Below are 27,482 nucleotides of genomic sequence, written 5' to 3' on the forward strand. Positions count from 1 at the left end.
AATATTATTATTATTATTAAAAAATGATGATAATCTATATTGCTATTAAATATGTTATACAATTGAAGCACAATAGCAAATAAAAGTCAAGCAGAGTGAGCTTTGTACAGTGCACTTTTCTTGTCTAATTATGCATTATTCATGTTTATAATGATAAAATTAGATATCAGGGACTATTTATATCTAAAACCCTGTATAGAACACATATTCCATGTATTTTGTTCTTTTTCCAATAAAGATAAAATCATTTAAAGCATTTATAATCCTTAAATTCTTGTTTTATTTTTTAAACATTATTTTTCAAATTTTATTAAAATTGTGAAAAGGTATAATTAACATAATTTTTTATTAGAAACTAATTTATTTGATTTCATTCTTTTTTTGTAAAATTACACACCAATTTCCTTGATCATAATATGCTTCATTTATTGTAAAATTTGGTATTTCTAAACATAATTGCGACAATTCATTTTCTTCAAATACATGATAATATCTAAGGAAATTTCCTCCTCCTTTTCTTTTCCATGGAACAAGCATGTCATTGCAAATAAATTTTGTACGATTTTCATGTATTGGTAATGTTACACCATATTCTGTTAACTTCTGCGTGTATGAAATATTATCTTCTTTTTTAATTAAATTATATCGCAAATAAGCTGTTTGGATAGAATCTTTTTCTTGTTCTTTTGCCCACACATAAATTAAACATTTTCCATTTGGTCTAAGAATTCTTGCTAATTCAAAAATTGCTTGTTTTCGTCGTTCATGAGTTGAAAGATGATGAATTACAGCTATACATATTATTGCATCCATACTATTATCTTTATAGGGTAAATATAAACAGTCACATAGGAATATTTCAAAATTTTTATTCCGACATATTTTCATTAAATTATAACTTCTATCACATCCAACCTATATTATTAAAAGTTTTTATTTTATATACTATTATATTATATACAATTATAGAATGAATAATTCATACCTTAAATAAATGTTTATCTTGATAGAGATATTTACCATTTCCGCATCCTACATCTAATAAAATATCACCTACTTTTAAAGATTGAAGAAATTTTGATACATTGGGCCATTGTTTATGTCTTGTTTCATCAAAATGATTTGAAATTTTGTCATAAACCTATATGAAAATTTATTAAATATAAATAATATAAGTAATATAATATATATAATATAAATAAAATCATATGATATGAATAAAAGATATTTTATAATACATACATCATGTACATAAGAGGTTTCTATTCCTAGCGCTATTTTATTATCAATAATAGTAATAGAATTATTTTGTTTTGTATCACAATATTCAGGAAAGTTACAACAACAATCACCCCTATGAACTTTTCGAAATGTAAATGATACTCTGGTTCCCCGTGATTGAGTTGTTATTCCATTTGAAGTTTGTACTATATCATTATGTCTAGGACAAATTCCATGTGACCATGCATAACGAGCTTCTCCTGATATAATTAATAATGAACGTGGAGGTAAAAAAAGAGAAGCTTTTTTATTTTCCTTTTTAAAATTCATTATGCATGCTGAACCTAATGATAGTGATAATATACTATCCTCAAAAACACTATGTGTATCAATATGAGATGGAATACCTAATATAAAATATAAAATATTAAAATATGAAAATATAAAATATTATAATTCTAATTATACTTTAATTATACTTTTTTTTGAAAAGATTAATATTAATCATTAAAAGTTAAAATTTACCTTGACCAGGTAAATAATGATTAATTGTCAGTTGATCATATTCATATGAAACATCATGATATTGTTTAAATAATGTTTGTAAAAATTGATAATTTTTAGGTATAGGTATAATAGGTTTATCCAGATCTACTTTATTTGTATCATATTGAAATTCATATCCAAAATGTTTAACTTTTCTATGTTTTAAGTCAGATGATCCTAAAATTTAAATAAAAAACAAATTTATATTTAATAATTAAATTATTAAATTTAATTATTAATTATTTAATTTAATTTTTATTATTTAATTTCTAACATAACATTTTTTTTATATAAAAACAAGATTTTTATTACCTTCATTATTCCAAGTAATTGTACTTAATAACATTTTTTCTTCTTCTTCAGTTATAAAATTTTCAATTAATTTAATACCAGAAGGTAGATTTAAAGACCATTCACAATTTAAATCAGGAACTAAAACAAAAATATAATATCAAAATATTGAAAATCTTTCTTTATTTCTTTATCTATAGATGAATATGTTATATTTTCATTAATACTTAAAATTAAAATATATTCTATATATATAAATTAAATACCTGATTCTGTAAATGTTGTATACAATGGTGTATTTTGTCCATTAATTTTAATGTTACCATGAATTTTGTTATGTATATATATAGCATCTTCTATTGAATAAAATTTAATGAAACAATATGACTTATTTGGCAACATTATTAAATCATATTTATTAACAAATAGATTTATCACATCTTGTAATGTTTTTCTTTGTAATCCAGTTACTAATCCAGCATTGCAAATCATTATATACTATAATAAAGTAAAATGATAAAGTAAAATATTTCCAATGTTTTTATAAATAAATCTCATAAATAAATAATAACCTGTGTAGGATTATTACAACATTTAATGTTCATATCTCTAAGAAGCCTATGATATGCTCGTTTTTGTTTACGATAACTTTTTTTAGTTAATTTATCTTCCATTTTTTAATCTCTTTTTTATCAATTTGTTAAATTAAATAGAGACAAAGTATAGAATATATTAACCCTAATTAAATTTAGTTTTATATGTATAATATAGTTTTATATATATGTATCGGAAAGAACAGCACTTGCTTATATATTTATCATTTTAATATCACTTTCAACATTATCGATTGAATAAAATATACCATAGAATAAAATTCCAATATTAATATATCCAAAAATATATATAACAATTATAATTTCACATGTATGCAGATTATAAGTACACGATATGTCTTATAAATAATTTTCATTCTTAAAAAAATTATAGAAAACTTTTATATATCATCTTTTCTTAGATTATTATTCTAATATAAAATTGAAATCTTTGATAACAAAAAATTTTAATCTAGATTTATAATTTTATATCAGGAGAATAAAATTGAAAAAAATGTGATATACAAAATTTTTCTCGATTTGATACGAAATATAGAAATATAAAGTATTTTTTGCTATAAGTTTAACAAAAAAAAAACAAATTAAAACTTAGATAGTAATGCCATCTCATGTTTGGATATTAGAAACTTCTTTAGATTTTTTATTAGTATAGCAGAATATGCAAGGAGATATTCATGTCACAGAGAACATTATGCAAGAATTATAAAGAAAACTATTATTTTAATTATTAATTAATAATTAATTTTTTATCAAAAATTTTTGTATTTTAAAGCATTTTAAAACTGAAATCTCAAAGAAGTTTCTTATATTAATTTTAATTTGAAATTTTTTTTAATTAATTATTTATTATTTATTAGTAATAAATTAATTGTTAAAATTAATACGAAACTTTTTTGAGATCTTAATTTTAAAATATAAATAAAATATAAATATTTTTCCAAATATTTTTAGTAGAAAATTATTTATTAATTAATTTCTAGCAATATAGCAATATAGCGTGATAGGAAGTACTAGAAACTATATAATCAAAAATATAATGTGACACATTTTATTTATCTTTCTCGTACTGTTACTCTCCTCTATGATGTTATAAATACCTCCTTATACACTGTTATTTAATACCAGTCAGAGCTTCTAGCATTTATCCGCGAGATGGCATCACTAAATTTTTCCATTTTCTTCTAATATATATTCACATTTTTATGATTGAAAATTTCTAGTAAAAAAATTTCTATGAAAAATATTTGGAAAATAAATGTAAATGTATAAAGTAGGGAACTTACAAAAATATCAAGGAAAACAGGAAAAAAAAATTTCTTGGAAGAAAAAAAAAAATAAAAAATATAACGATAAAAAATACATGCGATATACATTAAAATACAAAAATATATATAAAATATAATACGATATATATGAAAAAAGAAATGTATATAAAATATATTACGATATATAATGATAACGTATATATATTTATATATAAACATTTTAATATACGTGATATATAGAGATATTCAATTTATAATATAATATAATATAAAAAAAATATATAATATAATATAATATAAAAAATAAAAAATATCAAGATTTTTATTGATATAAATTGATTTCTGGTCAAATTGATCATTATAGAATCGCGAAAAAAACTTTTTAAAAAAATTATTGCTTCATCCATTACGCTTTTGTTTATCAACGAAATATTTCCATAAGAGCGTTACTCAGATCATGTTCTATCCAGATTCACCGAAGATGGTACAGGTCTTATCGATGCTGAACCAACAATGTCGCGTACGAACATGATCGCGCGATCCATGGTTCACCATTTCCTCGGCGGATGAAGTGAAAGCCATGATCGAGGCTGGAGTAGAATGTAAAGAAGTCTATGCGATTCGAGAGAGGGAAACCGCTTTGCTGTCCAGTTACTCCAAGGCAAGCTGAAAGGAATGTTGAGCGGTGTGCATCGCAACGCCAACGAGTTCTCTCACACTGAACATCTCTAATCAACATCAACGGCGACGCGCCATTGGTAAGTAAACAACCCTCTTCTTGCGCTTCAATCCATTTTGCTCCCCCCTATTTCAGACAGTAGTCTCTCGGCAACCCTCGTTACGAAGTCTATATAACCATTTGCTTTTGATACTTTTATATAATCGATTTTTTCAAAATCGTTTCCTGATTCAAGAAATCGTTGAGATTTTAATTCAGATTCGAGAAATTTATACTTGATTTCGCATTAGAAATTTAATCAACCTTTTCGAATTGCACTTTTAAATTTCTTCCAGGGGAGACGTTATGAAAGAATATTGTTTTGGATTTTAATTGTAATAATTTAATAAATAATTGAACTTTATCATTGATAAAGCATGATTATAGATTATTTATAGATTATATTTTAGATATGTTTAAATATTTTTAATTATTTAAAATATTTGATAGTTTTTTTGTGTTTTTATATAAAATTTGTAGAAATATATTTTTGAAAAATATACTATTTAATTGAATAATAATGATATTTATTGTGAATCTATTAAGAATAAGAATTAATGGACAATACTGTATAATATTTCAAAATAATTTAGTAAATTAATTCGTAAATTTTTTTATGAACAAAAGCGTTAATAGAACGGCAATTTACGATTATTCTCTTCTTGAAATGTATCACTTCGATATTTGTTATATACCAGAGAAAGTGCTGTTATTATTAGCAAAAAATTTTCTTTATATTATTTTCTTCAATTATAAAATATAACTTATAAAAATTTATTAAAAGTTTAATGAAAATCACATTAAATTTTATTTAGATTGACTTTTTAATGTTAATTCGCATTAAGTGAAAGCGTATATATTTTTTATTATAGTATTTAAACTCGAAATATTTTTAAAAATAATAATAATAATATTTTTCCATGTATTAATAATTTTAAGTATCTTTGAATAAATATGCGCTCAAATATTTTTCAATCTATTTGTAAATATTTAGATACATATCGGTAGAAAAAGAGATCCTGCTGTAATAGAATAAATCTTCTTTTCAATACTAAATTGTAACATGTTTTTTGAAATGTTTAATTGTATTTTTAAAATTTTTTTAATTGCATATTACACGAAAGTACAATTATTCTACAAAAACATTAAATTTAGGATTAAAAGTTTTTTAAAGAAAACGATAGAAATAAATTTTTCTTACTTAAAAGATAGTAATTTATAAATATATTCTATAATAATTTTATATTAATAATTTATATAACATATAATAATTTATATGATATACATATCATGATTGTGTTAAAAAATTTACATGTCTATCTTCCAATATTTCATCGCGATGATTTTCATAATAATACCATAATAAAAATGAAATATAATTATAGATTATTTATGATAGAAAAGTATATGATCATTAAATTAAATAGTTTTATGTAATGGTCGTGATATAATATCGTTTAATAACTAATTGCTCGATTATGAAAAATGTATTATAGAAATTTCTTTTCGAGCAATCTTTTTCTATCCTTGCATTCCCATTACATATATTTTTTTTACATATATATATATATTTTTTTAAATTGAAAATTATAATATGAAAATTAGAAGGATCGTAAAAAAAAGTATTAAAATAAAAAGAAATTAAATTTCCCACGTTTCATCTTCGCAATATAAATATATAATTGTTTTTTTTTTTAACCTATGAATCATCGATGAATGCATTTATGAATATAAATTAGAGATTATATCATTGATATTTTTCTAGCATTGCCCTTGTTCATTAATTATACCATGATATACCGTATTCTAGAAAGAAATTTAGGATGTGAAAATATATTTAATTTAATATATTTTATATTTCTGTACTATTTTCTAATATTTTTTTAATTTTTATTATGACAGTTACGTGTGTATATATATATATATATATATACAAATATAAAAACGATATATATATATATATATATATATATATATATNTATATATATCGTTTTTTTAAAATTGAACTTATATACTTTTTGGACGAATAAATGCAGTTTTTCATCTTCTAAAATAATGGCATTAAATTATTTAAAATTTATATAATTAACTATATAATTTTTATAAGAGTAATTACAATTTGAAATTTGCAAATTATTTTCGTTAATAATAAAAATATGATATAATAGTAATAATAAAAAAAAATATTATTTGAAAAATATATTACATTGTAAAATATCGTATTAATATTTTGATTATACATATAATGAATATTCAAATAATCCTTCTATATATTTTAAAACTTTTTCATTCTTTTTTTTCATGTTGCGTGACACACCTTTTTCCGTATTCTTTTATGGTTCTAGCAAAAAAAACGACTTTATCAAAGTCTGTAAAGTCAATAAAAAGAAAAGTTAGTGTTAATTTATGAACTCCTTTAAATCTTTCGTTTATTTTTTTTTTTTATTCTCATTGCATTTACGACATATGAAATATTTTCCACCTAGAAAGTGTTGTAAACGATCGAAATTGATGATAATGTCCAAATAATGTCCGAATATTCATGCAATCTTTTATTTCATTACAAAAATAAAATATAAACAACAAAATGGAACACTTAAGCAAAGACTTATTTTAATCTCTCAATATTATCTGATAAATATTTTACATTGGATATTATATTTGACATATTTTTACATATTATGCATTTCCCATTAATCTTTATTGTTTTATATTCGATTCGAAAAAATTCTAATGAAATGATCAAATTTTTTAACTAGTTTTGCCAATTAACTCACAGAGTTTTCAGGTACGGAAGGTGTAACCACGGTTTGCTTATCTTTCTGTATATCTATCACACCAAGCGTGTTCAACGAAATCCAAGTGAAAGTACATCACAATTTGTGCGAACGTGTGTATAGCTAGCACGTGCTTACGTTCCTTATTATAATTGGGGCATCGTTTACATTGCGTTACGTTACACTATTCTGCGATTCCACATTACGAAATGAAACTCAGGGAGTTAGTCGAAATTAGCACTAGAAATATGTTTTTTGCCAATTAACATTTCTTATATATAAATATGAATATTGACGAATGAACATACAAATTCTATTTTTTTCTTTTTGCGAGTTTCTTTGATTATGTCATATTGTAGAGAAAAATAATTAAACTCCTTCCAATTTTTAATTCTACACTGATTAGAACTTCTATACTGATCTCATGATAAAATTACTTATAAAACTTACTTTATTAGCTGAATATTATTTTCCTTTATAAATTCTTGAAAAGTATTTGCACTAATACCAATGTCTTGTTCATCCTTGAAAATAATTTTAAAAACTCGTTTAAAAATTTTGCGATGAACGATCAACTTTTAAATTTTGTCAGAGGAAAGAATAATATTGCCAATACGACTTTCTTACTCGTACTGATTTCATCGTTGAATTCTCCGACCGACTGTCCGATGTAAACTCGGTCGAGAAACCGAGTTAACACGAGTTAGGTTAGTTATGACAAAGAGAAAATAATTCTTTTTTCTCTTTAGCCACTTGTCTCCGCGGGTTTCCATTCGAAGGTATTAACGGTTGATCGGTAAATTGACATTCCACTAGGATCGTGTGCTTTCTAACCACGATTGTCACGTGCACTCTATCACCACGCGGATATTTGTGTACAGACACGTGCATCGTTTAACGTTTACTCGTGACCACGATCCATTTAGATTTTACAAGGACTGCGCGCAAGACACTTTGCGTGCAAAACCTTCACTGCTCTCTTTCGGAATGTTGCTCTCTCTCTCTCTCTCTCTCTCTCTCTCTCTCTCTCTCTCTCTTGTCTCACGTGAAATCGCGATTTATGTAACAGAATTTTCTTCTATCCAAGTCAAAGCACTCGAGATAACAGGATTATGCGGATAACATCTGATTCTATATTGCAAGGAGTTTCGTGTTTAAGCGACGATAGAGGAGGATACGAAGTATTGGACGATATAGCACAGAGGCATATATAATATATATGTATAGTATAATATACGGAGAAGGATATGTCGCGAAAAGAAAACAGAACGTTTTAACTTTGAAACAATGTGATAAGAAAACGATTTATTCGTGTCAATTGAAAGATTGAAAATATTAAATTTGAAATGTGAAATAAAATATATATATATATGAATATTATTAAATTCTGATATTTATTGATTCAAAGAGTGAAAGGATTGTTACTTTCTCTTTCTGCAAGACTGAGGAAGAAAAGCGGAAGTAATAGATCAGATTAAGCTATTCGATAGCACAGTTCTCATACATTTTTTTATAAGTCCTTTGTACATATTTTTTTGATTGTATCCTTGTGCTTTATAAATCAATATCGCATTCGTTATCATTATTGCGATTTATAACGTTATTTAATAAACAAAGAAATAATATAAAAAACGAATTTTAATTTGATAATCGAAAAAGTGAAATCGAGCTTCCGCTATCAAGATTCATCCGTTGTTTGTTAGAAACTGGAGAAACAAAATTCAACCATCTCCAAAACTGTACGTTCGAGCGGGAAGTAATTAAAATAACGATCGCCTAGGTTTTCCCGTAAAGGGAAGAAAAACGAGGCAAAATGTACACATTAGCCGTATTACCGGTCCAAAAGCACTAAAACTGGACTCGATGTGGCAACAGTACCAGACCAACATGGGACGTTTCAAAACATTTCGATTTCCTTTCTCTGAAAGTTTGCTTCGTATCATAGTGAATCAGACAGTTGTTAAAAAGTTCAAGAACGCGAGGAATTATGATTCTCTTTCGACACCTCTCTGTATTACATTCTTCTCGGCGTAAATATAGTTTTTTTCTTGAAAACTCGAAGTTGGAAAGAATATATATATATATATATATATATATATATATATATTATATGGAATACAGTTTTTAGCATTTTTGTTAACTTTTTTCAATATTTTCGTACATTTCTCTACATTAAATCACGTAAGTAGAATTAAATTAAATTTAATAGTGAATTTTATGATATAGTATAAAATTTGAAGTAGATTAGTGAAATTTTAATCAAAATATCGCTTTAAAGAAAGAAATAATGGAAAATGCAGGAAATGAAGCAAAATTTTAAATTACAAAATATTAAAAATTGAGTGTTCTATTGCGAAGTAATTTGGCAAATTATAAAATTTAAAATTCAAAAAATAAAAAAATATTGAAACTTTGAGAATTGATTTCACTCGCTTTAAAAAGAATTTTCGTTTATATATATATACATATATATATATATACAAACTTTCATTAAAATCAGAATTTTCGAAATTACCTATTACGTAAATTTCCTTAAGCGAGATAACATATTTAAATACTACACTTTCGTGAGCCACTGTATAAAGAATTATATAGTGAAATAGATAATATCCTGGAAAATCAACTTTCTTATCGATTTAGAATTAATTAAAATCAACATTAATTTTCAGCGAGCTCATCGAGAAACAGCTTGTTGAAAGAGAATGTTTTTTTGCAATGAGTCGGTGAACAAGTGTCGTTAATTTATGGTTGTAACATTGTTTCGAAGAAGATGGCGAATACTGAGATGCGTGGAGTCAGAATGAGTTATCTAATCGTTAGATGTGAACTGGCTCTTGACAATTGGAAGATTCTTTCGAGAATTGTTCTCGCAACAATCACACCTGCTGGGAATTGCTTTCAAAGAACGATCGTTCGCAAGATAATATAGCGAGTTCTTAATGTGAGAATCGTTTTTATTTCTTACAATCACTAAAGTTCCCTCTTATTGAATTACGATATACATATATATATATATATATACATATATATATCAGAGAAAAATATTAAAAGAGATAAAGTTCCTTGTGCATTCCAGTCTGTTCTTTTTTTTTTTTCTTTTTTTTTTATTCAATTATCGTTCATGCTTAAATGATCTCGATTACCTTCAGATAATATATGTATAGAAATATACGAAAACCAATTTTTCTTTACGAGTGTCTTTCTTCAAAGTGTTTCTTCAAAATTATTCAATTTAAAAGTAATATCTATATCATTTAGAAATATTAAATATAATATTAACGAATAATTATCGTTTTAAATTTAGATTTAGAATTCGAATTTTCTATAGTGATATTTTGTATTATCTGCCGTTAACTGCAGTTTGCTGTTCCTGGAACCAGAAGTCCTCGCGCGAATACCAGTTGTTCATGCAAAAATATGCGACCTCGGTTTGGGAATAAAAATGTTCACAATAAAACCTAGAAAGCTTCTCTCTCTCTCTCTCTCTCTCTCTCTCTCTCTCTCTCTCTCTCTCTCGCCAGCCATGATTCTTGACCTTGTTGTTGAGAGAGGACAAAATTTTTGTAATTTTCAAAATTTCTTCCCTTGAACTTGAAAAAGTTTTCACGAGCGACTCGTGAAAATTATTCGAACATCTTTCAACGTCTCGACAGAGAATGAATATTTTAATAATATTTTTGACGTTAATTATAATCTTTTTTTGAAACTTTTTGAAAAGATTAATCGAGCAGCAACACGAATTCAAATATTTCAAATATATCGCGTTGTACGACGAGCCTCGATTTCACATTTTTCTTAATAATTTAAACATCGATGATACACACGTCATGGAGTCCTGTTAAGGATCCTTAAGGGGTCGCAAAGCCATGCTTCGACAAAGGTTGGGAAAACGCCGCATTAACTCGATTTTATTATTTCGCCATTTACATATTCCTTGATACTTCTATTCTATTATTTTGCACAAGGGCGCATTTGATGAGCCAATAGCAATTTACTTTACCTCGTAGTAAACGCACAGAGCTTCTGCCATCTCATAAGTTTAACCTTTTCTCTCGACGATGGAGGTGCTCCATGCATGGGAAAGTACTTTCCTAAGGATTCTCACAATCACAGTTTCAGTTTCTATACAATAATAAATATTATTAGAATTCTATGGATTCGCAGATTTTAAATCGCCGTTTCATTGATCGCACGGCATGTAGCGCGTGTAATTATGGTTTATGCATACCGCTCGTTTCAAATAAAATTTTAATTACGACCTTTTTCAATATTCTCTATTGTAAAAGATTAGAGAATCGGTACTTTCCCTTTCGGTTATTCAAAATCATTCAACAACCGTCTTTTATTTATACGCCATGAATTCGTTTCAAGTTTTTTTTTTTTTTTTTTTTTTTTTTTTTTCTTTACGACGGATCTCGTTCCATTGTTTTCAATAGAGGATAAATTGCACGAAAAATCCACCTCGTCAAACTCGGGGAGAGAGATACGATTCTACGTTTTCGTTAATAACGAATTCTCGTTTCGTTTCAATCAAATCGTGTAAACGAAAGCGATGATTTTTTTATTCGTGGAATAAAAATCGTTTTTTTTTTTATTGTGAAATTTGATCTTGAAATAACATCGAGAAGAATAAGAATCGTGGTAATGGAAGCAATCGATGGTCAACCGATGACCATGATCTTGGATCTTGGCCAGAAATCCCGTTCTCCATTGATGACCGGTTTTAACGCATTCAAGGAAATGACAGTGTAATTATATATATATATATATATATGTGATCGTGTAATTTCACATATGTAAAATACATTATTTCACAAGTTGTTTCCAATTCTAAAAATTCTAAAAATTCGTTCTAATTTATTATTTAATATTCTGTTTAATGATTTTTGTTCGTTTATTTATTTTTTAATATTTTTAAATAGCAAGAGAGAAATAATAATCTCTCGTGTTAAATATTTATTATCTCGTTCTCTCTGTTATTATTCGAGTCAAATAGCGAAAAATTGTGGAGGTAATTCAGTTTCACGAGTGGGTGAGTCGAATACGTGTTCTGCCGGATGGCCTTGAAAGACAGCACGACAACGACCGAATGACGGGGAGCAAGAAATTTATATTTCGCGTTATATTACGCACGCCACGTTTGATTGAGTTACTTAGAAATAGTAATAATTTATCGCGCGTATTAGACTCGTGTGTTCAGCTCGATTAACGCTTCCTGTCCAATTACCATATTCCATTATTATCATACACGTATAATAACATAGAATCAGCTATTTATCAAACTGATAAGCTGTCGCCAAAAAAGGCGATGAGAAATATATTCCTCCGTGTTAATTTAAAAATTGCGTATCATTTTTACTTCTGAAAGGAGTCGGAATACAAATTAGCTTTTTTGAATGGCTTAATGGCTTAAAATTTTCTAATCCGTCGTTCTTCGAGCCAATTTATTAATATTATTATTATTATTATTATTAAAATTGTTATTAAGAGATAAAATCGAACGCCAAAGATAGCAATTAAACTTCCGTTCAATCCGTTTCCAAGCGCAGAAAGAAGCGACACCTTCTGCGTGCACAATTCGATCGAGCTCTGTTTAATATAATTTTCGTGAAATCGATCTCGAGAATACAAAAAAAAAATGAATGGTGAAAAAGTGGGGCAAATGACAGATAATGGATGAAGTTCGTTTTCCATTCCATAGGTGGTAGTATCTCGTTCAACTCATGCGGAAAGTTTCACGTGATCGAACGACATAAATCTGAATCGCCCAGGGGAGATATGCGAACGCCTCGAGATAGCCGAGTGTGTCCGCTCACTTTTTCTTTGCGAAACGCACGCTGGCTCGGTTGCGCCAGGAAACGAGGAAATGCAATGGAAACGCGTGACCACGTCGAGACACAGCCACCCCGAAATTTTCATCCTGAAAACCCTTCGAAAATCATTCTTCCGTTTGTTAATCCGTAATTTAAAAATTACGTATCATTTTTACTTCTGAAAGGAATATAAATTAACTTTTTTCGAAGGCGTGAAATTTTCTGATCTGTCGTTCTTCGAGTCAATTTATTAATAATTATCGATCATTGTTATTATTATTAAAATTGTTATTAAGAAACGCGAATGCAACGCGGGGCGTAAAATTTAAAATTTTTTCGAAATTCGATTTTTAGAATCCTAGTTTTTAGAATTATAGAAAATTATAAATTATCGATGATTTTTTAAATCATCGTTACATTGTGATATCCTGGTTGTACATCACTGTCGTTATCTATAATTATCATCGAGGTATTATCATCCGATGGTATTATAAATTAGACGAGATTGCAAATTATACGAATAGTTTTCCTCCGAGGTGGATCTTGAAGGACGTGGAAGGACCGTTACACGTTAACTTGGACTTGGATGAATTCTTTATTTGGAATTCCAGACACGGGGGGAGCAGCGATAGAGTAATGGTGTCCGTCTGAATTTTTAAGCAATGGCCACCACCACTACTTCGCATAAAAAAAAGTGATCCGTCGTTTTAAAATTAGCCAGTTGAAGATGTGTTAAAGAAAAAGAAAACAAGATACCGATGAATGAAAAATGATCGTTTAACTTGGAAAAGGAACGAGCAAAAAAATGATTTAATTAGGTATTAATTTATTATTGACTCAACTCTCGTTGTTTGAATATTTATTTATCCACTTTGTAATTCCACATTACGTCAGAGGAATTTCTGCTAATTAACTTTATAATTTTATCATAATTTATAGTTATTATAATTTTTAAATAATTAAAGAGAGAATTAACTCTAATTCAAAATATTGTAATTATAAATTGATTATAAATTAATTAAATTAAATATTTAATTTAAAATGATGTAAATTTATATTTTTAATTTTTCTAAATTAACTTGAAATCTGCATGTAATACGTGTACGTTTCTTCTTTCTCGATCGTGATCTTTGTAATTTATACTATTGATTAAAATGGAACTTGATCTATAATGTATAATTTACAAAAAAAAAAAAAGAAAATAATATATCAGAATGAATAGAAAAATTTTCGAATAGCAAATTTTCTGTTTATTACAATTAATATAAATGTAAACATGTTCCAACTTTATATCTCTTTGTATTCTACTTGGGCGTGCTATATTATGCATTTGTGAGACCACTCCTTGGCTCGCGGAGACGTCATGGAAACTTGGAACTCGATAATCCTTGAAGTGTCACAAATACAAATTTTGGTATCTCGTAGAAATTATATTCATCTAAGCTTTGCAAGTAATGTATAAAACAAGGAGATTTACAATTTTTATTTAAAAAAAAAAAAATTAATCGATAATCGAATTCGAGTTCTTTGTTCGCCGAAATGATGCATTTGACGAAAGAGATCGAAGTGAACGAGAAAGGGTACAACGAATCGTCGATAATTACTTCAACTTTCCTGTTATTGGACTGTTCCACGATAACTAACGTACGAATCAAGGATTGCTCGCGCTTTTTACCACGAGTGTGTAGATTATATAGGAACACCTTGCCGCAATATCTTGGGAGAATACAAGTGAAAGGAACGGGTTATGAACTCGCGATAACTCTTCTAATAGTGGTTTCGTTTTATCTATTTACACTAAATTTTTCTTTATAAAAATTTACCTTGAAACCTCAATTACATTCGATGTTTCACGCTTCACGTATGAATGAACGAGTCACAATCGATTAGCTTTTAAAAATGTACCTTGATCATTTCCATTCTTTACGCTTCTACAATACCCATCCAAAATGTCAGTCGTTTTAAAATTAGCCAGTTGAAAAAGACAATTAATTGATTATGAAATTGGTCGAGTCGAAGTCTCAAAATAACTTTAAAAAGATTATTACAATCGATCGAGAACAATTTTTATAAACGAAATCTTTGTAAGGAAGGAAAAATTGATGTTGCGTTTAGCCTAATCGAATCGATCTAGAATTACGAATTCCAGTCATGCCCGTTAAACATCTAAGCTGCAACGGTATTGCCTTTTACTATTGTTACACGCTAACCGATTACCAACGCTCTTATGCAACAATTTCGTTGCCTTCTCAACGGTACATGGGTTCTATACCGCATGCGCGGTGAGATAGCGCATCATTCAGGACGCCATTCATACATCGTGAGGATGCGTTGCACGCGTTGCAATGATACATTTAAAATAAACACCTCTGTATGTAATCACGTTTACTCAACTTATATAAAAATTGGCGTAAAGCAAACGTGTGCATGGTTTTTTGCAAGGATGTAAGATAAACTTCAAGATTATTAATTTGTATTGATCTGTTGTTATGAATATTTAATGATACGATACGATATATTCGAAAGAATATAAATAATGTTTGCATATTTTAAGAAATGAAATTTATAAAATTTTGCAAAAGAAATTTTAAAGCGATAATTTATCACTTTTCATAATTAGGAATTTATATAAGACAGGTATTGTTTTTTTTTCTTTTTTCTTTTTTAGATATAAGGTATAAAATTCAAAAATACAAAATTATTTTTGCCGAATGATAAAAAATTTTAATTTAGAATATTCCTGATAAGATAATTCAACAGTAAATATTTCAATTTTTATTTTTAGACTTTATACGAGTGATGTAAGCTCTTTCTTTCTACGATTATTTACAATTCTATCCATAGAATATAATAATATCCTTCTCATGAATGACAATTTTGTGTGACACGTTACGCGTAGGATATTTGTATTTAAGACAATTATTGCACAAAATCCATTATGCTAATGTCGAGGGCTATGAAGCGTGTAACGTTTGAAAAGTGCACCCAACAAAGCCATTTATTTATGCATTCACCATGATTACCTTCTTGGAATCTTTCATTACCACACTTGTATTATATAAAAATATATTTCTATTATATTGTAAACTTAATTTTTTTTGTCTACTAAAAAATGAATTTCAATCGTGAATTTCAATTTTAAACGTAAATAATATTTATGAAATTTAGAATTTAATTTGCATTTTTTAAATGAAATGAAAAAAATAGGATTAAAGAAAATTTATGACTTGATTTATCTACGTATGTCAATTTTTATTAAAAAAAAGAAAATTTTACTTCATTTCAATTCCATGTATTTTATTTTTATGTTTCTCGATTTAATTTCAGATTGAAAATTCATTTGCTTTGACAGAGAATGAAATCAAACTGAATATGATGCCGCCGAGGTACATTATTATTGCTATATCTCTAATATATGGTGAGTATTTATCATAATCTACTCTGACATTTTTAACATTAATAAAACGTTAATTGTAAGTACAGGCAACTCAGCAGTAAGAATAACGCGTATAAACTTTTTTAGATTTAATAATAAAAATTGCCATCAAACATTAAAAACTATATATCGTTTTTCTCACTTGAAATTTTTTTTCAACCTCGTCCGTGATATCCATATATATTTTTCACGACACTTCCATCCAACTTGTGCTATTTCTATCGATCAAAAGATTTCGTAGCTAACTCTAAGGCGTAACTTTATTGCCAAATGGCTATTCGTTCCCACACGTTGCCACATGTATCGACGTGTATATACATGGATGCCACGTATTCTTCTGTAATGCAAAGGACTTCGATTCGTAAGCGTTTCGTTACAGCGTCGGATACTTCGGACACGCCATTTCAAACCTACTATGATTCAAATGTAAATTTCGAAGACGAAGACACGAATTTCTCTACAGTACAACAAAGTATTGTAGGAATGGGAACATTTCTTATGCAATTTAATTAAAAAAAAATTATTAATTAAAAAAAAAAAAGAAAGAACATCTTCATCTTTTTCTTTTTTATTTTTCGTGTTAATAATAAAATTAACCATGCGTTAAATTACCATACCATATTTCGTAATGCAATACATTACGTAAATGTAATTACATTTTACAATGATTCCTCGCATGACGATCGAATTGTTTACGAGATAATGAGATAAGGAATTTCTTTTTGATTTCACTTTTTATAGTTACAGAATGCGCGACCCAAGTTTACAAGAGTCATTCGGTCGAGACTGCAGTAGTGGTCAAACCGGCAGTCGCGAACGATGACTTTATTACACAAACCGTCTATGGATTCTTAGATTTTACTACCACTATTGGGAACACGGTGATGGTGTTCAGCCCGCAAAGCGCGCCATCAGGTATAATTCCACGAATCTCTTTATTCCCAAAGAGAGGGGGGGGAGAGCGTCTTTTAATCCAATCCTATCATCTTTCTAAGAGGAAGAGAAATTTAATAAATTGATAAATTGGATTTTCGTTGGAAGAAATATTTTTAAAATTTGGAAATATGATTCGATGATTTTATTTGTTTATCGGCACCGCTTTTCAGGCGGTGAAAAGGAAAAGAAAAGCAGCGTTTCGATTATCCAAACGAAGCCGAGTGAAACGAAGGAAAAAGTGGCCCCCGCTATTCAACCAAGCAAGACGTACAAGACTAATTCCGAGGAAGAAACGAAAAAACAAGTCAAAGGAACGAAGGTTGTTGTGAATTCAGTGATCGAACAGAACGTCATTAATTCCTCCGAGGATAATGGATTGAGAACTGCAAAAAATCAAGTAAGATTAATGTTAATATTTTTCGTGAATATTAAAAATATTTCGTGTAATATTAATCGAATGAATATTTCGAAATCAAGATTCATTTCATATTTGATGAATCCTGTATATTGTATGTATGCGCGTATGTATTTGCAGGAGCCAAAGACTCAAACTCAAGCGATGACAAAAAGTCCTGTAGTTTCCTCGCAAGTGCAAATAAAGTCGAAGGATGAAGCGCCCGTGATTAAGAACAATCTTGCGGAACCCGAATATGATTTCCTGTCGAAGCAACCTACGGAAATAGTCGATGAGACGTACAAGGTAAATAAATTCGAATGTAAAAAAAAAAAATTTCATTAAAATTTTCAACTGTAGAAGTCTCTCGAATTATTATTATTATTATTATTATTATTATTATTATTATTATTATTCTATTTGAGGCTTTAAGAATTAATTTGTTGCGAATAGAATTAGAATTTTTCGATTTCTTTTTTTTTTTTGGTTATAGTATTTTTATGGTATTTTCGAATAATAAAACTCGTATGCGCAACAAAATTATGGAAAAATTCTTCCGTGTTCCAAGCCATTGAACAGTAATATAATTTTATCGAGTTCTTGCATGTTATTAACATTGACACGAATTGTTGGTTGTATATAAATAGATACGAGATAAGTCAACTGAACCAGAAAATCTAGTTCTTTCCAGTTGTTAAATTAATAGATTCTAATATTTTCATTATTAAAATTAAGAAAGATAGATAATTTATCGTGTTTTACGCGGTAATAAATTATATTTCTTATAATATTATGCATTTACAAGTACGCGAGATAATAAGATGATAAGATAATTTTCCTTTGATTGAAATTCATTTATATATATATATTTGTTCATCCGTTTATTAATTTATTAATGTGCAATATCGGTCATGAACCACGTGAAAGTTGTGTCTCATCGTTAGATAGCATTCTGATAAACGATTTCACCATTGAAGCTCATCGATTTATACTTAAAGTTCATTCGATAAAAATCTATCTACCTAATGCGTCATACAAGAAAAATGTCGATTCCTATAGTAAGATTCAATCAACATCGTCTCAACTCTCAACTCTCAAGTTAAATTATTTAAAACATTTACTTATAACATTAACAATCCATTTCCAAAATTTCTTATTATATTTTAACGAATATCGAATCATTTTAATTAAAATAATTAATTCAAGATCAAAATCATAACATTAACAACTCATTTCCAAAATTTTTAATCTTAGCATATTATAATATTTTAATCGAATCATTTTAATGAAAGTATTTTAATTAATATAACAATTGGAAATATTAAATTAATTCAAGATCAAAATCATGTCCATTTTTTAATCTTGCAGTTGATCAATTTGAGGCCATCGTCAAAAGCTCACGGGAAACCGAGGCCGACTGGTCGTCGGGAGAAGGAGAATCCAACTGGGCTGGTCACGAAGCTCGGTGGAACTATCGTTAAAGATGGACTGACTACTGTTCACGAAACAAGCGTGATCGGTACTTACATAAATGGAAAATACGCCCAGGTGCTTCAGAGCTCGTCGAGAATACTCTCTGGCACGCCGCCGGTTCCAGAAGGCAAAATCCGTCCCTCGAGCACGCAACGTATCTTAAAGACTATCGGGCCTCAACAGGGAAAGTTGAAACCGCAATTGGAGCCCACACCAACCCATCCGCAAGAAGAATCATCCTTACCTCTCGAAGTTTTGTTTAGCGCTCCGGCTGGTAAACCATAGAATTTTGATAAAATTTTTATTACATTCCCTTCTTTCTTCCGCGCTTTAAGAAGAATATAAGATTTATTTTAAAAGAAAAATAAAAATTCTTAATTATCGATCTTTACGATATTATTACGATATTATATTATATTGTTTTTTTTTATAATATAATATATATTAGTTGGTAGAGAAAATACTGTTCAATGAAATTTAAATATTATTTTTTCCGTTTATTAGGTTCCACGGTAAGAAGTACTCGAAAAAATTCAACTCCGAATTCATCGCGGCCGAAATTCCGGAATAAAATCAACGATGATTACGAGAATAGTGGGGAAGTGCAAAAATCGAAGCCGACCAAGAATCGTAGCAACACTACCTCAAGGCCAAGTTACAAGTTAGTATCGTAACGAACATTATGACGGTCACTATGAATCGAGAGAATCGATAATTGAACATTTTTCGATCAGAAATCGAAATCCTCCGACAACGACCACCGAGCCGCCCATCACTCGCCGCCGCACCGGTTTCAGGCCCAACAATCAACCTTCGAGTTTGCCCTCGAAGCAGAGTAACAAAGGTAAGAACGAGCAGCAACCAATAGCTTCGAATCCTTTGCCGAAACCGAAGTTGCCAAGAACCCAAGGCCGTTGGTCCTACAAGACGACGCCCAAGCCGAGGATAGCTATTCGAAAGCAAGTGGATATAGAGGAGGATCAACGAAGCTCGTTATCCGTCGAAAGTAGCACAACTGAGGCTCCATCTGGCGTGGACGAGGGAAAGATTACCGTTGCGTCCTCGCCCCCCTTGCCAACAATGTCCACCTCGGTGGCGAGCGGCCAAGCGGTTAACAGTCAGAGAAAAATTCAAGAGACGGGGAGCGACGATGAATTGGACCCGAGCGAAAGCGAGGACGTGGCCAGCGTAAGCGTTCAGGATCAACATTCCGAGCAACAAATTTTACCGATCGAAACGATCAATGTCGAGATCTCGACGGCCGCCGATATGAGCAACGTGTATTTCGAAATTGCTACTATTAAATCGCCGTATACATTCCAGGTAAATAAGAGAAAAACCTATGTTCCTATCTTCGTTGTATTACAAATTTTCTCGTTTCATATAATATATCGTTTATTATAACGCAGGTTGGAACGCTCAGGAATACCCGTTACGTGACGGTTACGTCGACGATGAAGAAATCATTTTCAACGATGGATCCGTCCACCACGATATCCCCGACAGAACCATTAACCGAAAATTTGCTCGCGAATACGGGAGCGGCGTACGAAACGACGTTGCCATTGGACTCGGCTGTGGCAACTCTTCCAGCAATATCTTTGGAAACCGGGCAAGCGACACCACCTTTAGAGACATTGACCGAAACATTCTCCACAACTCAAACGTTGCTCAAAACTCATCTGCTCCCGGTCGTTTCCGGCAATAACACGACCAAAATCACTCTCGTTCAAACGTATAACATAGCGCGAGTTGTCACGGCAACGAAGACATTGCCGCCCATGGACATCTACCAGTTTATTCCAAGCAAAGCGTTGAACGAGTTCAACTCGAAATTGGACGAAGCAGGTAGCGAGCTTCATCTAGAGTTGGACGTCGGTGACGAGGACAGGGACGACGACGACATTCCTAAAAGAGTGGTGGCTCCTAGCAACGACATGGACGCAGACTTGGAACCTTTTAAATCGATTTCCTCGTCGAAAGTGAAGTCTATGGAGACGCAGACTGCTTCCATAGAGTCCCAATTGACTCCAGATCAATTGGCTCTGTTGAAATATTTCGGTCAACAGCAACCACAAGTGATCACCACGTCGCGACCAATCGTCGTCCTCGACACTCTCTACGAGTCCCACGTGATCCCGGTAGTGAACAACGGAAACACGATATACTCGACGTTGTCGAGGCCAGTCGGGACTGTGCCACGCACGTCCTACGAATATGGAACATCCACTATAGCACCTGTTTTATCGCCTCAGTTGCCTCCACAATTGCCCCCCCAATTGCCACTATTCCCGCAGCAACCGCAGTTCACGGTGACCAGCGCTCCACTGATCACCCAAACTCTTGCAACGCTCTCCGATTCGAAAGTGTTGAAACTCACTTTCGGGGCGAAGACTGCTTACACCACGTTATTCTCGAGTAGGATAGTGCCCACCGAAATTACCACCTACGTCACGACAACCGTTCCTGTTCAACCGACGGTCGCACCTTTCCCTGGCTATTATCCACCGCCTGTCGGCTACCCACCTTTCCCATTCGTGGGATAAAGTTTCACGCAGGTTCGCGCTTCAACGTGCGGAGAAATATACGAATGAAGAAATAATAGGGAATGTTATTTTCCGAATGTTGTTTTTGTGGAAGGGAAAGGAGAAAAAAGGAACAGTTTGGATCGGATAAATCATCGAAAGATCGTGAAAGTGATTGGGAAAAAAATAAATAAATAAATAAAATGACAATGACAACTTTATACGGATACGTATAGAAATTATAGTGGAGAAATGCATTATTATTCGATCGATCAATTTTTCAATTTTTAGTGACCAGATATTTGGTGCCTTGGTGTAATTTTATTTAAGATATTTAAAATCTAGCGTTTAATGTACGTAATACGTAAGGTACGAGTTATTCTCGGAGGAATAATGATTTCTCGCGTGCTAATCGAAATATAGCTCTTTACAGATCTGTAATATATTTTTTAAGATTCGCTTATATTCGTTTATATTCATGGGTTATAATGCGACATGCAATACATCATTTGCGACAAGACGAAGTTCAAGTTTTGAAATCAAATTTAAAAGTAATAAAAATACGATTTTTTTTTTTAATAAAAGATAGAATAATAAAATATTTCTTAATAGTGTCATACGTTTACAAAGACTGATTAATTTTAAAGAAAATTATATATGTTTGATATATTTACAGGTATACAGGTATTAAATATGTGTATTAGTCTTATGATTACTCAAAAAAGGTATAACAATTTTTCTTCTTAAATTAATCGTTTATCGTGTTGCATGCCACATTATAATACATGAGCAATTTAATCAAACAAAAAGATTACAAGTTCAAACGACATTTTATGATCTTTATTATGCGCTATTTCAATATTTGTGTGTATCTACAGATACGTCTATAAATTAAAGTGCATGACTTAATAAGTGAAAAATAAATATTATTGAAATGGTTATTTAGAAATATTTAGAATTGATATTTTTCTCATTTTTTTTTTTTCTTATTTTGAAGCAAAATTTTACGAATTTTCTTTTTCGTTAAATATAAATCTGCAAATGAACTAAGTATTGATTACAAATTAATATGATACTTTTAAAAAATACATTTTATAAAAATTATAATTAAATCAGAAACAAATTAATTAATATCGTATTATATACATTTATACACAATGTTCAAAAATTGAATTAATTTCTAGAAGAATAACGTTTTAGATAATAATATATAAAATTTAATTAATATATAATATGCAAATATCGAAAACGAATTATAATTTAGAAAAATTATTTTGTTTATTCGATGTATAGAAATATATTAATTGGCCGATAATAAAAACATTGTATATAAATTTACAATTATAGTGACTACGATATTAGTATTGTACATTAAAAATTTTGTAAATAAAGTAAATACATATGTAAAACCAATACATATATATTTTTTACTTTATCAAAAACTAGAATATATTTAATTAATTAATAGTCATTTTAAACAATATGAAATTCTATTTTTATATTTTATATTCATTTAAAAACACTAGTTGATAGAATATTTATTATATTAGGTGTAAAATGTGATTGGAACATTGGTTAACTGAAAATTCCTGAAGTAATTTCAAGCAACATTTTCCTTTGCAAAAAACTTTGTTTTTCCCTTCTTTATCAATTCTCCTTGTCGTTTTTTCTCTTCCTATTCTCCTTATTCGAATGAATATCTTCTATATATTGTAATTATTGTAAATATTATTTATCATTCGTTTGTTAGAAAAGTAATTATTCATTTTGAATAATTCATCAATAATTCAACAATTTTCCTCGATACATTGTTTGTTGGATTTGTTCGTGGCAAATATTCTTATATTATCGTAGCAACTTAATTAATCGACGCACGATTGGCCAATATGCAAAATTTTTGCAGAGGAAAATATTATTCGTTGAAATTATCTCGAGAATCTTCACTTATCTGGCCTTCATATTTTTGGAACATTCTATATGTGTAAAAATAAAAATATAAATTGCGTTAAAAAAAATATTCTATATAATTTCCATCCGTTCGAAATTTTGGACTCAATTATCTATCGTAATTATTCGTTATTTCAAAAATGTTTCGAGTGAAATTTAAATTCGAATTAAAATATGATTTAAAATAAAAAAAAAATTAACAAAATTAAAATTAAAATTAAGCTTCGTACCTCTATGTGATTTAAAAATAGATTATATCAAATTATGTTGAAACAAAATAAGTTTTACTATTAAAAATTTGATAGATAATTGCAAAAATTTCAAATGGAATATCTTGTATATTATACCTATTCCGCATATTTCTCGGAAAAAATGTTTTAAATTTGTTACAATTCGTCAGTCTATTTTTTTTTTTTTTTCCTTTATAGGTTTCCATTCATTTCATGAATGGATTACATTAATACACGTTACTATGAAATGTGATGTAATGAAAATGAAAATTACCATTAAATTACCATAAATTAACGTTTAAATGTGATATATTGTTCTTCTTTTTTAATAGCTCGGACCAATGTTAGAGTAAGGGCTGTTATTATTATCTGGAAAATTTAATTTATGAAATATAACAAATTATAAGTTACAATCTATTTTTAATACTCATCTATTTATGAATATAAAATATGGTTGATCCCTTACATGGAGCATGCATAGAGCCAATGCTAAACCAGCCAACCAACCCGATCTTCCTTCCAAAAACCATGAAATTTCTTCGACGCATCCATAAAAGAAAGCATTTCCAGTAACCGTATTCCTACATTCAGTGGGCAATGGTTTTTTCAAAGTTAAATAATCCATCGGACCGTCGGCACCGCAACAACCGATCTATATTAAAATTAATTTTATATTTGATTAAATATAAAAAATAATATAAAATAATAATAAATATAAAAATTATTATAAAAAAATTATTATATTTGAAATGAATTATTTCAACATAGGAGAAACAGTAGATATTAATTTCCAACAAAAATATAATATAATATCTTACGCTTTCTTGAATCAATTGTAGAATATACGTTGCTTTTGGGTCTTGATAATTATTAATGAGAGCTGTCATAGATCGTCGTATAAGAGGTTGAATTTTACTGTCGTAGGTTGAATAATCGAGAAGAATTGAAGTTCCTACCAAGCCGAGGATATAGGAAAATAATTGCAATCCTGCATACTTGAAAAATAAATAATAAATTTTTAATATTTCTTTCATATAAATACGAGATATTTTTCTCTAATTTAAAATTTAAAATATATAATAAAATTATTTTTCAAGAAATATACATTGTTTTGTATAGATATTTAAATTATTTTTTAAGCTGATAATAATAATATATATATATATATATATCTTACAATGTAGAGACCAAGAATATGTTCCATAAGAGCAACTCCACAGCCAATGAATGTGATAATTACGATAAATATCGAAGCCGCAAGTAAGATATAAATGCCGATATAAAATTCATATATCTCGAGAAAATTGACCCATTCTTGAAAATTTGGATCCAACCTTAACCACATGCATAATCCAAACATTGAACTCCCAAGTAACTAAGAAATGTGTAACAATATTTAAAAAATTATTTCAAATAATTGAAATAAGTTCTACATTTTAATTTTAATCAATGACAATATATATAACATAATTTAAAAATATTTTATTTATTATAGTAATCAATTTAATTTAATAAAAAAAAAAAAAGAATAAAAGAAGAATTATAAGGACATAAAAAGAAGGAATATTTTATCGAATTATTTTATTTCATTTCTAATATTTAGTTTTAAGCCATTACACTTTTATATTCACGCTGATAAACACAGATATGATTGTTACAAATCTGACTCATATTGATATAAACATAACGAAGATATAGTACTCATATCTTAATATAAACTATTTTAAACTAAATTGCATTCTTATATACATTTAGGAATGTAATAATAATATTAATCAACTATTAATCAAATATTAAATATTACACGAGATTTCAAATTTATTTAATTCAAATTTATTTAATTTTCGTTATTTAATTATGTCGTTAGGTTAAACATTGGATTAATTGGATTAAAAATAATAATGAATAAATCTTTATTTGATAATTAAATATTAATTTTAACATTAGATAACAATATAGAAACATAATCATACTACTTCTTAAAGTATTTTTTACTTACCCATATGATGGCATTCAAGCAGAAAATAATAAATTTTATACACTGAATTCGTTGCTCTAATTGAGGTCCAGAAGTTTTGGCAACCATCGTTTAAAAATTTATTTTATCAATTGGATATTTCAAATAAATTTTACGTTCAAAAATATATACGTTTTAATAAGAATTTTTTTCGCGAAAATCACTGTAATAAAATGATATCAAAACGTGAACACTAGTTATGAACGTATTCTCGACAATTTACACCTGATTCTTTTAGCTAGTATTCTCTTTATCGCTGACAAATATAAGATAACTGGATAAGCGCGTCCTAGATAAAAAGAATCGCTGCAAATGATTCATTACAGGAAATTATTATTGGAATAACTCGATTTAAAAAAAAAGCTAAAGACGATTTATTGATATTTCTTATTCATCTGAAAAAATGTATATTGTTGAAAAGTGAATTCGAAAATAAAAACACTATAATTGATAATTGAATATATCGATAAATGAATATTAAAAATTTATTTATTTGTAAATGTATTTATTTTAATTGGTATTATACATATGTATCAATATTTTTAAAAAGTATTGAAAAAGAATTTATATCCAACATCAAATAAATTTTAATATTCATAATAAAAATTAAACATTATTAGATTCGCTGTAAACAATATAATAAAATAATAATTAAAATTTAAATTAATTTTAATTAATCATAGTTTATACAAATTTATAATTTTTTCATATTAAAATATATGAATATATTGTATTTTTCTAAAATATAAATTATAATTATATAAAATTTTATATAAATATATAATATATAATATATATTTGATTTTAATTACGTATATTAAAGATAATAAAATTTTATTTTTTAATAGTAGTTCTCAATAGTAATTGAAATATCAGATGTTACAAATGTTAAATCTAAAATTAGACGTAAGATTCATATCCATTAGATACATCATTTTTTTTTAATAATCAGAATGGATAGATTAATTGACATATATAATTAAACACATGCTAAAAATTAAATCATTAAATTCAATGTAAACAATTATCAAAATAAATAAATAAATATTTACACAATCACAATATGATTATTTATACGAAATATAAATATATCTAAATATAAATATGCATATCGTTTTTATAAGATATCTTTTGTTAATTCGTTTAAATGATCGTCAATAATATAAAAATTTCACATTATTTTGTTAATTGTTTAAAGAATTCTGCTGAATAAAGTCTTTTATGTATAACAAAATTAAAAGAAAAAAATTAATTTTTAAAATTAACTTAATATCAATA

The 27,482-nt window shown here is 28.3% G+C and overlaps 3 protein-coding genes across 4 annotated transcripts; 1 reads left to right on the forward strand and 2 right to left on the reverse strand.

Moving 5' to 3' along the window:
• Window positions 1–341: 341 nt before the first annotated feature.
• LOC122715077 (alkylated DNA repair protein alkB homolog 8) lies at window positions 342–8,127 on the reverse strand. Of its 2 annotated transcripts, XM_043936996.1 has the most exons (8): window positions 8,061–8,127; window positions 7,884–7,957; window positions 2,325–2,556; window positions 2,080–2,199; window positions 1,747–1,944; window positions 1,243–1,628; window positions 986–1,141; window positions 342–915 (listed from the first exon to the last, which is right to left on the reverse strand). In XM_043936996.1, exons 3-8 carry the CDS (start codon window positions 2,548–2,550, stop codon window positions 361–363), a joined length of 1,641 nt encoding a protein of 546 aa, XP_043792931.1. In that variant the 5' UTR covers window positions 2,551–2,556; window positions 7,884–7,957; window positions 8,061–8,127; the 3' UTR covers window positions 342–360. The 2 variants fall into 2 exon arrangements, with proteins under 2 accessions (XP_043792931.1, XP_043792929.1); XM_043936994.1 differs by lacking the exons at window positions 7,884–7,957; window positions 8,061–8,127 and adding an exon at window positions 2,631–2,810.
• Window positions 4,629–23,043, forward strand: LOC122715076 (flocculation protein FLO11). The gene is made up of 9 exons (XM_043936993.1): window positions 4,629–4,695; window positions 16,574–16,664; window positions 17,424–17,597; window positions 17,789–18,015; window positions 18,154–18,318; window positions 19,381–19,759; window positions 19,990–20,146; window positions 20,220–20,808; window positions 20,895–23,043. Exons 2-9 carry the CDS (start codon window positions 16,619–16,621, stop codon window positions 22,029–22,031), a joined length of 2,874 nt encoding a protein of 957 aa, XP_043792928.1. The 5' UTR covers window positions 4,629–4,695; window positions 16,574–16,618; the 3' UTR covers window positions 22,032–23,043.
• Window positions 23,044–23,435: 392 nt separating this feature from the next.
• On the reverse strand, window positions 23,436–26,416 carry LOC122714988 (tetraspanin-2A). Its single transcript, XM_043936828.1, has 5 exons — window positions 26,187–26,416; window positions 25,365–25,562; window positions 25,006–25,182; window positions 24,654–24,839; window positions 23,436–24,556 (listed from the first exon to the last, which is right to left on the reverse strand). The coding sequence occupies exons 1-5, from the start codon at window positions 26,271–26,273 to the stop codon at window positions 24,479–24,481; spliced, it is 726 nt and encodes a 241-aa protein (XP_043792763.1). The 5' UTR covers window positions 26,274–26,416; the 3' UTR covers window positions 23,436–24,478.
• Between the last annotated feature and the right edge of the window lie 1,066 nt (window positions 26,417–27,482).

The sequence above is a fragment of the Apis laboriosa genome, unplaced genomic scaffold (assembly GCF_014066325.1).
Source record: "Apis laboriosa isolate Shangri-la unplaced genomic scaffold, ASM1406632v1 scaffold34_cov151, whole genome shotgun sequence".
Taxonomy (NCBI): Eukaryota; Metazoa; Arthropoda; class Insecta; order Hymenoptera; family Apidae; genus Apis; species Apis laboriosa.